The sequence below is a fragment of the Ovis aries genome, chromosome 13, assembly GCF_016772045.2.
Source record: "Ovis aries strain OAR_USU_Benz2616 breed Rambouillet chromosome 13, ARS-UI_Ramb_v3.0, whole genome shotgun sequence".
Taxonomy (NCBI): Eukaryota; Metazoa; Chordata; class Mammalia; order Artiodactyla; family Bovidae; genus Ovis; species Ovis aries.
This window is the reverse complement of record NC_056066.1, coordinates 34,866,038-34,878,875: the sequence shown is the minus strand read 5'-3', so window position 1 is coordinate 34,878,875 and position 12,838 is coordinate 34,866,038. Positions and strand designations below refer to the sequence as shown.

Here is a 12,838-nt window from a genome sequence, read left to right as displayed (position 1 = left end):
TGTGACCCCATGGACTGTAGCCCGCCAGGCTCCTCTGTCCACCAAATTCTCCAGGCAAGAATACTGGAGTGGGTTGCCATGCCCTCCTCCAGGGGATCTTCCCAACCCAGATCGAACCCAAGTCTCCCACATTGCAGGTGGATTCTTTCCTGTCTGAGCCACCAGGGAAGCCTGGTAGTTGGCTATACTCCAATGTAAAATAAAAAGGTTTTAAAAATTAAACATAAAAAATAAAACATTTCCTGTCTTCTAAAAAAAAATCTTCTCCTTTCAATAAACTCCCAACAATAAATCTTAAGTTTGTCTATGAAGACCTATGTATATCCATCTCTGGTTGAAACTGAGATGTCTGATTCCATGTGTACAGGCGACGCTTACCTCATTGTACTCTGGTTATTTCTAGTCACAGAGTTAAAATGGGGAATCCGAGAAATGTGTCACCCTCTGTGGATTCTTTCTGGACATCAGTAAAGGAAGGTTGATTCCCTTCCTTGCCAGGTCCCAGGAGCTTAGCATTTACTTGAAAGTAGCAGGGAGAATCCCAGGGATGGTGGAGCCTGGTGGGCTGCCGTCTATGGGGTCGCACAGAGTCGGACACGACTGACCGACTTCACTTTCACGTTTCACTTTCATGCATTGGAGAAGGAAAGGACAACCCACTCCAGTGTTCTTTCCCGGAGAGTCTCAGGGGTGGGGGAGCCTGGTGGGCTGCCGTCTATGGGGCCGCACAGAGTCGGACACGACTGAAGCGACTTAGCAGCAGCAGCATGTAGAATGGCTTCCCAGGTGTGACTAGTGGTAAGGAATCTGCCTGCCAGTGCACGAAACCTAGAGACTCGGGTTTGACCCCTGGGTTGGTAAGATCCCCTGGAAGAGGGCATGGCAACCCACTCCAGTATTCTTGACTGGAGAATCCCTTGGACAGAGGAGCCTGGCGGGCTACCGTCCACGGGGTCGCAGAGTTGGACGTGACTGAAGTAACTGAACACACACGCACAGCCATGTAGAAAGTTTTAGAGAGCCTGCAATCATTCCTTCCCTGTACTATGTACTATTGGCACTTGGGTTTTCCCTAATGCTAGTTCTCAGTGTTTACAAGTGACAGGACACATTCAGGCTGGCAGATTTGGAAGTTCTTGTTGGCGAGAAACTTAGTCTTGGGAATCAAGCAAGGTTGTCTCATGTGGTCTCTTATTCTTGACAGGTTCTGCCTTCAACAGGCCTGGGGATGAAGGCTGCTGGTATTTTGGCCCTGATGGGCTGCCTGGTCACAGTCGTTGAGCCCAAAATCTACACTCGATGTAAACTGGCAAAAATATTTTCGAGGGCCAGCCTGGACAATTACCGAGGCTTTAGCCTTGGAAACTGTGAGATTTCTCCCTTCCTGTTCTCCTTCTGCCCTTTAACTCTTCCTTGAGATGTCAAAGGCCCCTCCCATACCTACTTCTGTTTGCTTCCAGCCTGTCCTTGCTCTGCTCCACCAGCAATGGATGCTGGCTATTCACATATCCTCCACGACTGCTCTCCGGAGCTTCCCTCCCCTTCCCTGCCCCTCCTGTCCTCACTCCTGGAGTCCTGTATGATTGACATCAGCAAAGGAAGGAGAAAACAACTCCCTCTTGCTAGCATTGCAAGGGGCAGACCTGATATTTAGTCTGGTCCAGGGTCAGCCACTGACTAGGTGTGCCTCCCTGCCCATCCTGTGCTTCTCAGGTGTGCTACCTGCCCTGACACTCCCCAGGGCACGTCGGGAGCAAAGCATTGGTGTAATATGTATAAGGGAACTCTCCCCTAAGAGCAGATAGGAGGAAACAATGAATTTCTTTTACTGACACTCCTGGCTTTTTTTCCCCTCTAGGGATCTGCATGGCCTACTATGAGAGCCACTACAACACCACGGCTCAGACCCAACTGAAGGACGGGAGCATTGACTATGGCATCTTTCAGATAAACAGTTACACGTGGTGCAGAAATACAAAGCTACAAGAGAAAAACCGCTGTCACGTGGCCTGCTCAGGTAGGCTTTTGATTCTGAAAATATCATCCTTAGGAACAGACAGGAAAGCTGACCACAGAATATCCACCCATCTTCTGCTTTAACCAAAATTTGGAAGTTCAGATGTGCAAGTGGGTCTGTAAATAAATTATTATAAATTATTGAAAAGTTCCCCAAAGTGGCACTCACAACCTTGTGGTCAACATGTCCAAAGATGGCTTATTCCATCCAGGGTGGGTTTTATGAAGCCCACCACAAAAACAGGGGCCTGGACAAATGACCTGACTACACTTCCATGCATAGAGAGGTTAAATATGTTTGTTGAGAAGGAGAAAGCGGTTTGCTATCTGCTTTCCATAAGCAATCCACTCAAAAGATGCAGTTGATGCTTCTTTATACAGAATGAGACAAATTCACTTCACACAGCACTTCTTCAACAGTGGAAATGATGCTAGAATTTATTTCTAAGTCTTTCTCTTTAATCACTCAGGAAATATATGTGGGCATAGAATTGAGCATAGCAGGACTCTTCAAACATGAATTCTGGTGTTAAGGAAGAGTGCTTATACAAAGTTATATAAATGACTGTAAACAGGTATGAGCTTCAGAGGAAAGAGATGTTATTAATAAAGTCATGGGAAGCTTTATAGACATTATGATATTTTATTTAATATTTGGAAGATAGATAAGATTTGGATATTCAAGGATAGAGAAGTGTTACTCCAGTTAAGGAGAACAAAAAAGCAAAAACATGCATAAAATATAACAGGACATGTGGTTGGAAAGTTTGATGACTACTTGACCACGAAGGGCCCTGGGACCCAAGCTGAGGAGAGTCCACTGATTTCTGCCCACACTAGGAAATCAGAATGGGTCAGTGGCGTTGCTTCAGAAAAATGAATATGCAAGCTGGACATGAGAGAGATTAAAGAAGAGACAATTTAATTGCCCCTCCAATTGTTGAGGTGAGAAATAAACAGACCTGAATGATGGTCATGGCTGGCAGTATAGAGAAGAACATGCCAAAGACAACAGTAGAAAGATGAAGCAAAGTAAGTGACTGTCTTGTTTGCAAACCCCATGAGGGCAGGAGTTCTATTTCAATCACTGATGCATTCTCAATGCCTAGAATGCTCCCTGGCCATTGGAGCTCAAGAAATATTCATTGACTAAATCAATGGAGGGAAGGTCAAAAGAGCGAAGACAGGGAGCCATAAAATATTCTCCAGCAAATTCCTTAAGAGCAGGAAATAAACTTTTAATTTCTTGTAGACATGCACAAGATAATCAGTAACCAAGTGTGAATGTATGAATGACTGCACACTGTGTAAATTTACCTAATAAATTAGTAGTTCCTGCCCCTACTTTACTATGGAATGCTCACTACCTCCTGAGGCCAACCACTCAATTTTTGGTCAGCCTTTATTTTAGAACATTCTTTTGTTGAGCCAAAATCCATCTCCTCATAGCGTTCTCCCATTAAATGCTGGTTTCTCCTTCTGGATTTATTAAAAACAAATTTTCTCTATTTTATACATTGTTGTTTTCAGTTGCTTAGTTTTGTCCAACTCTTTGTGACCCCATGGACTGTAGCATACCAGTTTCCTCTGTCCTCCACTGTCTCCTGCAGTATGCTCAGATTCATGCCCATTGAGTTGATCATGCTATCTAACCATCTTATCTTCTGCTGCCCCCTTCTCCTTTTGCCTTCAACTTATCAAATGTTTGAAAATGATGATTAGGAGGTACTTCTCATCTCCAAATCTTATCTCCCAGGGTAAAACATTCAATACCTTCACTTTTCTACAGATAGGACTTTTTAAAACCCTCCCCTTCCTGGTTAATCTCATTAGCATACCCTAAGGAGATCAACCCTGGGATTTCTTTGGAAGGAATGATGCTAAAGCTGAAACTCCAGTACTTTGGCCACCTCATGCGAAGAGTTGACTCATTGGAAAAGACTCTGATGCTGGGAGGGATTGGGGGCAGGAGGAGAAGGACACGACCGAGGATGAGATGGCTGGATGGCATCACCGACTTGATGGATGTGAGTCTGAGTGAACTCTGGGAGTTGGTGATGGACAGGGAAGCCTGGTGTGCTGCAATTCATGGGGTCGCAAAGAGTTGGACACAACTGAGCAACTGAACTGAACTGATGAGCTTGCCACTAGAGTCTTCCAGTTAAGTATGGCGTTGGATGTGTAAGTATTGTTCAAAGCTGAAAGTGAGAGGACTAATGGTGACTAATTTAGCAATTAGAGAAATCTGAATCCTAGGCTGACCTTGGCAAAGCCAAAAAGCAACCACAGGATCCCAAAAGAGCTCAGAAATCAGCAACATCAGCTACTTCCAGAAACTGGGGTGAAGGCAGGCTAAAAATGGTATGATTAATTCGAAAGTCAGTTAAACAGCACCTGACTCATCTCCTGATTCCATTCATCTATTGACTGTTCCTCCCAACCCTGGCAAGTTACTGGAGCTCTCTCTCTCTTGGACAGAATAGGTAGAAATTCTCTCATTGAGGGACCTCACCAACCTTTGAATGTGAGAGCTCCATCCTAAGAGGGAGTCAAGTTCCTGTAGTCCCAGTCACCTCCCTCCACTCTGATCTCTGAATGATGGCAGCCAGCCTAGTCTTTCCAGAAGAGAAGACACTAGTCTGGGGAATCCAGACAGAGGAAAAGGAAAACTAGATTCTGAGTGGGGGCTTCCCAGCGAACAAACTAGCTAGATCTCCCTCAGTGAGATGCACAGTTGAAAATCCCCACCTCTGTACTGGACTCCTAATCATCTTTATTTTTTTTTAGGCATCCTTCTCTTAAATAAGTGCAGCTAACTAGAAGTCTACCAATGACTAGTCTTCATAGACTGTCACTGGCATGAGAAAATGAGACTGCCATCACCACCAACAACAACCAGATAAAAGTAATTTGTTGAAAGCAGAGATTATGCAGCAAAATGAAAACTTCAGATGAAAAAAACCACTATTAATAATATCTTTGGTATATTTAATTTAGAATGAATTTCTTATAGACAACATATAATTGAATGCTGCTTTTACAGCTTGTCCAACAATCTCTGCTTTTTCACAGGAATATTTAGATCAGAGAACTTTTTCTGAAAGGAATAAATAATAAATATTTTACATTTTGTGAGCCATACAGTCACTTTTTTGATTATTCAACTTGTCATACAGCACAAAAGCAGCCACAGACAGTATAGAAATGAATAGGCATGATTGTGTTCTAATAAAACTTTATGTACAAAAATGGAGGGTGGGTCTGTGGGCCATAGTTTGTGCTGAACTTTGATTTAGATCATTTATATTTAATGTAATTGCTGATATGATTACTTTAAAATCCACCATGTTGTTATTTGTTTCCTATTTGTTCCATCTATCCATCTACTCTTGGTTTATTTTTCCTGACTTTTGGATTAATTGAATATTTTCCAGTATTTGATTTTATTTCTATCATTGGCTTTTTAAGTACATGTGTGCATGCTTAATTAGTCTCCCAGTTGTGTCTGACTCTTTGTGACCCCATGGACTGTAGCCCTCCAGGCCCCTCTGTCCATGAGATTTCTTGGGCAAGAATACTGGTGCGGGTAGCCATTCCCTTCCCCAGGGTATCTTCACAACCCAGGGACCAAACCCAGGTCTCCTGCATTGCAGATTGATTCTCTACCATCTGAGCCACCAGGAAAGCCCTTATTAACTTCATTTCTGTTTCATTTTTAGCAGATCCTCTAGGGTTTACAATATGCATCACTTTCTACCTCCAAATAACATTATACCACTTCACATATAATAAAGTTGACACTTGAACAAGGTATTACTAAAACCTACCATTGACTAGGAGCCTTACCAACAGCATAAACAGATGATTAACACATATTTTGTATATGCACTATATACTGTATTCTTACAATAGAGTAAGCTATAGGAAAAACATTATTAAGAAAATGATAAGGAAGAGAAAATACATTTACTCTATCATATGTATTGATTCTATAAGCTTATATTACCTGTTTGTAAGGTGAATCATTTGTCAGTACCTATATCAATTTTGTTTTAGATGATACAAAACACTGTAGATGTTGTATATATTACTAACACTGGACACAAAAGATAATGTGAAAAAGGAATTCATATTTATATATGAAGGTATAATGATTCATGCATTAATAACCAAGAAGCAGCAATATGATCACTTTACGATCACCTAGTGCCATCAATACAATTGCCTTACAATAGCCCAGCCTATACTCTAATGAATGGTTAGAAAATCCTCATGGCATGCAGTATTGCAGTCATATTCATAATAAACTATTGGAAGCATTGTTGCATTTTTAAATGAAAGAAAGAGACACATACTGTACGGTAATATAATTCTCTGACGGCAAAATTATAAAACAGGAAGGGAGCTAAAGTGAAAGTTGCTCAGTCGTGTCTGACTCTTTGTGACCCCATGGACTGTAGCTTTCCAGACTTCTCTGTCCATGGGACTCTCTAGGCAAGGATACTGGAGTGGGTAGCTGTTCCCTTCTCCAGGGCATCTTCCCAACCCAGGGACTGAACCCAGGTCTCCAGCATTGCAGGAACATTCTTTATCGTCTGAACCACTAGGGAAGCCCAAGGAAGCTTACACGTTGTTAATTTTATATTAAATAATCATTCACCTTGTGCCTATTAAGGATAGACTAGTGCCTACACAAGAGAAGGGGACAACAGAGGATGAGATGGTTGGATGGCATCACCAACTCAATGCACATGAGTCTGAGCAAGCTCTGGAAGTTGGTGATGGACAGGGAAGCCTGGGCATGCTGCAGTCCATGGGGTCACGAAGAGTTGGACACAACTGAGCAACTGAACTAAACTGAGTGTGCTACATATATTTTATGCATTTATGACATATCTAACTATTAATTTTTGATGTTTCTAGGCTATGTGGTTTACAAGTGTTTTCAAACTGTCACAAATCTCAAAAATAAATGTTTCCAATATATTCATTGAAAAAAAATCCAAACCAATGTTCTGCTGCATAAGAATTTTATACTATTGTGGTTCAATTTTCCCCATGATGTCTTCTGTGCTAAGTTGTCATCCTTTTTACTTCCACATGTTATACACTTCACAATGCTTTTAAAAAATAATTTTATTTATTTGTTTTTGGCTGTGCTGGGTCTTTGTTGCTGTGTGGTCTTTTTCTCTAGTGGCAGCAAACAGAGGTTACTGTCTAGTTATGCTCAGGCTTCTCATTGTGGTGGCTTCTCTTGTTTCCGAGCATGGGCTCCAGGGCACACGGGCTGCAATAGTTGTAGTCATGGGCTCAGAAGTTGTGGTCTCCAGACTCTGGAATGCAGGTTCAGTAGCTGTGGCACATGGGCTTGGTTGCTCCAAAGCATGTGGGATATTCCCAGACCAGCGATTAAACCCATGTCTCTTGCATTGGCAGGGGGATTGAGCCACCGGGGAATCATGGTATATGCATTTCTATATACATTACATGCATGCTCTACACCTCACAATATGTATAGACACAGTACATTTTTTATTATTTTTGCTTTTAATGCATATCTTTTAAGTAAAATGTTCAGATGAGAAAGGATCTCTTTATATTTACCATACAATATTTATCATTTGGGGCTTTCCAGGTGGTTCAGTGGTAAAGAATCCACCTGTCAATGCAAGAGGCTCAGATTCTATCCCTGGGTTGGGAAGATGCCCTGGAGGAGGAAATGGTAACCCACTCCAGTATTCTTGCCTGGAAAATTCCATGAACAGAGGATCCTGACGTGCCACAGTCCACGGGGTCATAAGAGTCAGATGCGACTGAGCACACACACATTTACCAATTACAACATTCTCCAAACCTTTGGTGCCTTCATTTGGACACACTGTTAAGGGCTATTTCCTTTCAGCCTAAAGAACATCCTTGAACAATTTCCTGGAGTAGAATTCTTCTAGGAAGCATCTTTCTGCTTTTGTGTGTCTGAAAATGTCTATATTGCATTTTCTTCTATAAGAGATATTTTCTACATATATAAAACTCTAAGCTGACAGATGGAGAAGGATATGACAACCCACTCCAGTATTCTTGCCTGGAAAATTCCATAGATGGAGGAGTCTGGTAGGCTTCAGTCCATGGACACGACTGAGCGACTTCACTTTCGCTTTCAAGCTGACAGATGTTTTTCTCTCAGTTTACTAAGTATGTCCAATATCTTCTGCTTGACTTGTTTATTATGTGAAATCAGTGATTTTCTCACTTGAGCTCCCTGTGTGTATCATGTCCTTTTTCTCCATCCCCTTTTACAATTTCTTCATCAACAATATCTAGCAATTTGATCACAAATCCCTATTTTTGTGTGTTTATTTTGCTTGATATTCACTAAAATTTTGGATCCCTGAGTGAATAATGTTTAAACTTTCCCCTTCTAAGAGTCTAATAACACAGATGCTAGATTATTTTTTTATTCTCATTGGTCACCGAGACTCTTCTTTTTTTTTTTTTTTCAGAACTTTTCCCTTTCTGTGTTTTAGTTTCAATCATTTTATGTTCAAGATCTCTGATCATTTTTGTGAAATGCCTGATCTATTAAATTCAGCAATTGAATATTTAATTTCAGATATTGTATTTTTTCAATGCCAGGTAATTATATTCTTTCTTTCATTTGACTGATGTTTTCCTATAAGTCTTTGTTATCAGTAAACATATTTATAAGCACTGTTTTAAATTTCTTATCTAATTCAATCAGCTCTGTCATTTCTAGGTCTTTCTACTGGCTGTGAGTTATGTTTTTATACCTTTTTGTACATTTGATCAATTTTTTTACTGGATACTAGACTGCCTGTATATTACATTGTTGAGTATCTGGATTATGCTGCTTTAAGGATTATTGAAGTTCATCTTGGCGAGCAGTTAGTTCTGGTCTGGGACATTCTGGGGTAGTCTATGGGAGGGCTTGTGCAGCTTTACTATCAAGGTATTTATCTGTGGCATCTCTTGAATAAACCAGGGCTCAGCAAAGTCTCTCTCCTCTGGCCAGTAACAGATCACGTCTCCCCGCATGAGCCCTGCAATTGCTGAGGTTCCTGGTAGCAGTTTTCTGATTACTCTCATGGAGTTTTCCAGTCAAAGACTCAGAGGTCTCTCTCTGCAGAGTTCTGGCACACTCCTGGGTGGCTCCTTCCTCACAGGGACCCCTCTTCACAAATTCCAACTGTCTTGGCCTCTTATCTCTGTCTCCTCTACTTAGATTGCCATAGCCTGCCTGGATTCTACCTTTGTGGTCTGGAAAGTGCCTCTGGGCGGAAAGTCACAGCAATCCCAAGGCTCACCTCATCTGGTTTCTATCCCTCAAAGATTCTGCATTCCCTATTGTCTAGCTGTCTAGCTGTTACAGTAGGAGAGAAAATCTCTAGTGTAGCATGGCCAAGCTTGACTTTATGTGCAGTTTACTAACTGAATATTGTCCGATGGAACAATTACTAAAATGTGGGTTAAGTGTATATTTGCAAAACAACAGTGGATTCTCAGAAATTAAAATGTTAGATGGCTTATAGTTAGAGGTGAAGGATCACTCATATCTGTTTTCTCATAAAAAGAGCTTGGGATTTTTAGGGAAGGCCTTAAAATAGAAAACAGGATGTTGGTTTTATATCCTAATCACCCTCCATGACTGTCTTCCCCCAGCCTCAGGCCAGAGAGGCTATAATTAGGGACAATGTCATTCTGTCCCATGGATTAGAGAAGTAGGGCTATTCGTCATGGAAACCTGAAAACAAGCTAGCACTGGGGTGTGTGTGCAACGCAGGTGGCATCTCATGTGTGTACAAAATGCACGCACCTCATGCCCATCTACTGAAGCTAGTCCTCTTCTCATTCCCAGACCAGACCATATGCCTCAAATTGCTGTCAACCTTCCCCAAATTATTTGAACATAGTGTTTTTTAATATAGAGATATAAATATATCTATGTATAGACACACACATGCATATAATAATATAATAGCCATTCTTGTTTCCCTCCAATAACTTAGTCCTTATTGAAACAGATTTTAAGGAAGCAGTCATTGCCTTCTATATCTAGTATAGCCCACCTATATTAATCTCTGTTTCTCCTACCAGCCTGGTATCTGAGTTGGCTGTTGCCACTTTAGAAAGGACAAGGAGATATAAATTTGGGGGCTTTGCAGTAGAACTCCACCGAATAGAATTGGTTCTTTTTTGTGTAGATTGTTGCTGTTTTCCGTTGTTGGATGGGGGAGAATAAAAGATTCCCTTGAATGATGTTTGATATTCAACAGAACCCGCTCCTTATCCATGTGTGACTGGACAGAATTGTCTATTTGAACACTGAGCAGAAGCCGCCGTTGGCTCAGGTCCTTGTACATACGTGCTCCCTGGGCTCATTTCTGCCCCTTTGCTGCCCCACTGTGGTGATTTCACTGTGTTTCCACATTTTAGCCCAGAGCCAGGTTCTTTATTTTCCTGCCTCCTACCCCTTTAACGTATTTTCCTAAAGAAATTCAAGGTTCCATGCAACGTGTTGTTGTTTGTTTTTTTGTATTTGCAAAATATCTCACTTGTGCAACAAAATGGTAGAACAAAGTGGGACGTTGACAAACACTCTCCATGAATTGCACAGCCTGGGCCTGCAGCACCCACCCTTCCCACCGACCTGTGCACAGCATCTCCAGACTAGCAACCCGCTTCACCCCCAATGGGAGCCTTGCTCTCTGTGTGCAGGTCTAGCAGAATATCCTCTGCAGATCACAGCTACAGTCTCCCCTGCCCACTCTTGCTTCCACCCATTCTTCTACAGTGTGGATCCCTAACGAAAACACCTTGCGCCCCAAACTCACCTCCACATCTACTTCTGGAGAACGCAACCTGAAACAGAAATGATGTTGGGCTTTTTTGTTTATTTGCCTTTTCCTGTCATATTTGTGTTGAGAAGGATTTTGAGCTCACTTCCGGTGAAGTGATATGAATTAATACATTTTCAGTTGAAAGATTTGTTATGCCTGAAAGCCATAGAAAAAGTAATAAAGGCAAAGGTTTCACATAAAGCTTAAAGTTTTCTGCATGTGAGAAATACTTTGGGTATAAAAAAAAAAGTTTAATGCACAAAACAGAAAGCTACAATAAACAGAAGTTTAATCATTACCTATAAGGAGATCTTATATGCCAAATTAACATGAATAAAGAAAACTCTACTGTCCTGTCTAGCTTTTATGTTTCTTTAGGACATAAACATTTTCCTATTGTGTTTTACCTAACCACATTTCCAAAAAAGAATTTTTTTCCTGTTGTGTTTTCCCTAAACACACTTCCAAAAGCCTTTCAGAGCTGGTCTAGTCCTCTATCAAAAAGTCCTAAAATTCAAAATGTGGATGGCCTAGAAACAAAAACAATCCTTTCTTTGTGAAGACATGGAACAAAAAAAAAAAAAAAAAGGAGACAGCTCATTGTTCTTCCAACCCTCCTGCTCCCAAATGCAATGAGAAAAGTGAATAAAATCTGATTTGGGCTTCCCCTCCTCCAACAGCAAATTCTCAGCTAACCCTCTACTGCTCTCTCTTATAGCCTTGATGACTGATGACCTCACGGATGCAATTATCTGTGCCAAGAAAATTGTTAAAGAAACGGATGGCATGAACTACTGGTAAGAGTCTTTCCTTGGGAGACAAGCTGACATGGGTGAAACCCTTAGTGTATGTGTTCATCAAAGCTGCAGGGGATGGGAACAAGTTCACCTCTACAGAGTGGTCCAGTGATTTCCACTTGACCTCGTCTATATCATCCTCCATTGCTGTGTGGATGTGCAGTGAACCTGGGATCAGTATGGGGAGTAGAGGGTTAGGGAGTCAGAATTATTTGCAATTGCTTTTCACATCAAGATGCTGCAAACAATGAAGAGAGGGCTGTCTTCTCGTGTGAACTGGAGAGCATCATTGAAGACAGTATACCAGAAGAAAAAACTCAAGCTGGCTCTAAATTTGGATAGGATTTGGGAAGTCAGTGGCAGTGAGAGGAAAATAACCACGTCGGTTACATGAGAAATTGACAGGAAACTTCCCCAGGTTGTGTGAGCTACGGCTTGGCCAGTGCCCACTGGCTCTCTGCGGCTGTGTTTTCTTGTGAACGTTGCTGATTGGGTCACTCACTTGCAGAACCCAAATTTTAAGAGATGTGGATGTTTAACTAAATGCCCCATCCTTATAAAAGTTGTTTGCTTGTTGCTGAAGCTCATGTAGACTAGGAGAAAACCAGGGAGAGGGAAGTCTTAAGGCAAAAAAGATGGAGTCTTTAGATCAGGACTTAGATCAGGACCAGAAACAAATGACACCAAATGCTGGGCCCTGCTGGTTAAGTGGGTTACTTGTCTATGGTTTTTGAGCCTCAGAGCATTTAGACTCTCACACTTTGCTCTGTTGTTCCTTCTTCCCTCTCCCCACCAGGCAAGGCTGGAAGAAGAACTGTGAGGGCAGAGACCTGTCTGAGTGGAAAAAGGGATGCGAGGTTTCATGAACTGGACAGTGCCAAGGATGCTTCATGACAGCCCCTAGTGAGAGTGGTCATGTCATCTTGTCCTCCATCCTCCTGATGGTCCTTCTCAAAGTTGGAGACGGAAAGTTAAGCTATATTTTTAAGGAAATAAATATTTCCATTTAAATGTCTTGACTTCACCCTGACTCGGTTTCAATGATGTCATAATAGCACAAGGTTAAGACTTGAAAAGTCACCTATAAAATGTCCTAGTCCTAGGAGGAACAAGCTTCTCTTCTTTATGGCTGCTTATTTTAAAAATACAATTCCGGGTCCAGGGGAACAC

At 41.6% G+C, this 12,838-nt stretch overlaps 1 protein-coding gene across 1 annotated transcript; it reads left to right on the top strand.

Moving 5' to 3' along the window:
• Positions 1 to 1,228: 1,228 nt before the first annotated feature.
• LOC101117350 (lysozyme-like protein 1) lies at positions 1,229 to 12,563 on the top strand. The gene is made up of 4 exons (XM_027976415.3): positions 1,229 to 1,367; positions 1,859 to 2,017; positions 11,590 to 11,668; positions 12,465 to 12,563. The coding sequence occupies exons 1-4, from the start codon at positions 1,229 to 1,231 to the stop codon at positions 12,532 to 12,534; spliced, it is 447 nt and encodes a 148-aa protein (XP_027832216.1). The 3' UTR covers positions 12,535 to 12,563.
• The last annotated feature ends 275 nt before the right edge of the window (positions 12,564 to 12,838 follow it).

Coding starts and splice junctions, on each gene's coding strand:
- LOC101117350 (XM_027976415.3), top strand. CDS start 1,229: ATGAAGGCTGCTGGTATTTTGGCCCTGATGGGCTGCCTGGTCACAGTC. Junction 1,368..1,858: donor AGGCTTTAGCCTTGGAAACT/GTGAGATTTCTC, acceptor TTTCCCCTCTAG/GGATCTGCATGGCCTACTAT. Junction 11,669..12,464: donor ACGGATGGCATGAACTACTG/GTAAGAGTCTTT, acceptor TCTCCCCACCAG/GCAAGGCTGGAAGAAGAACT.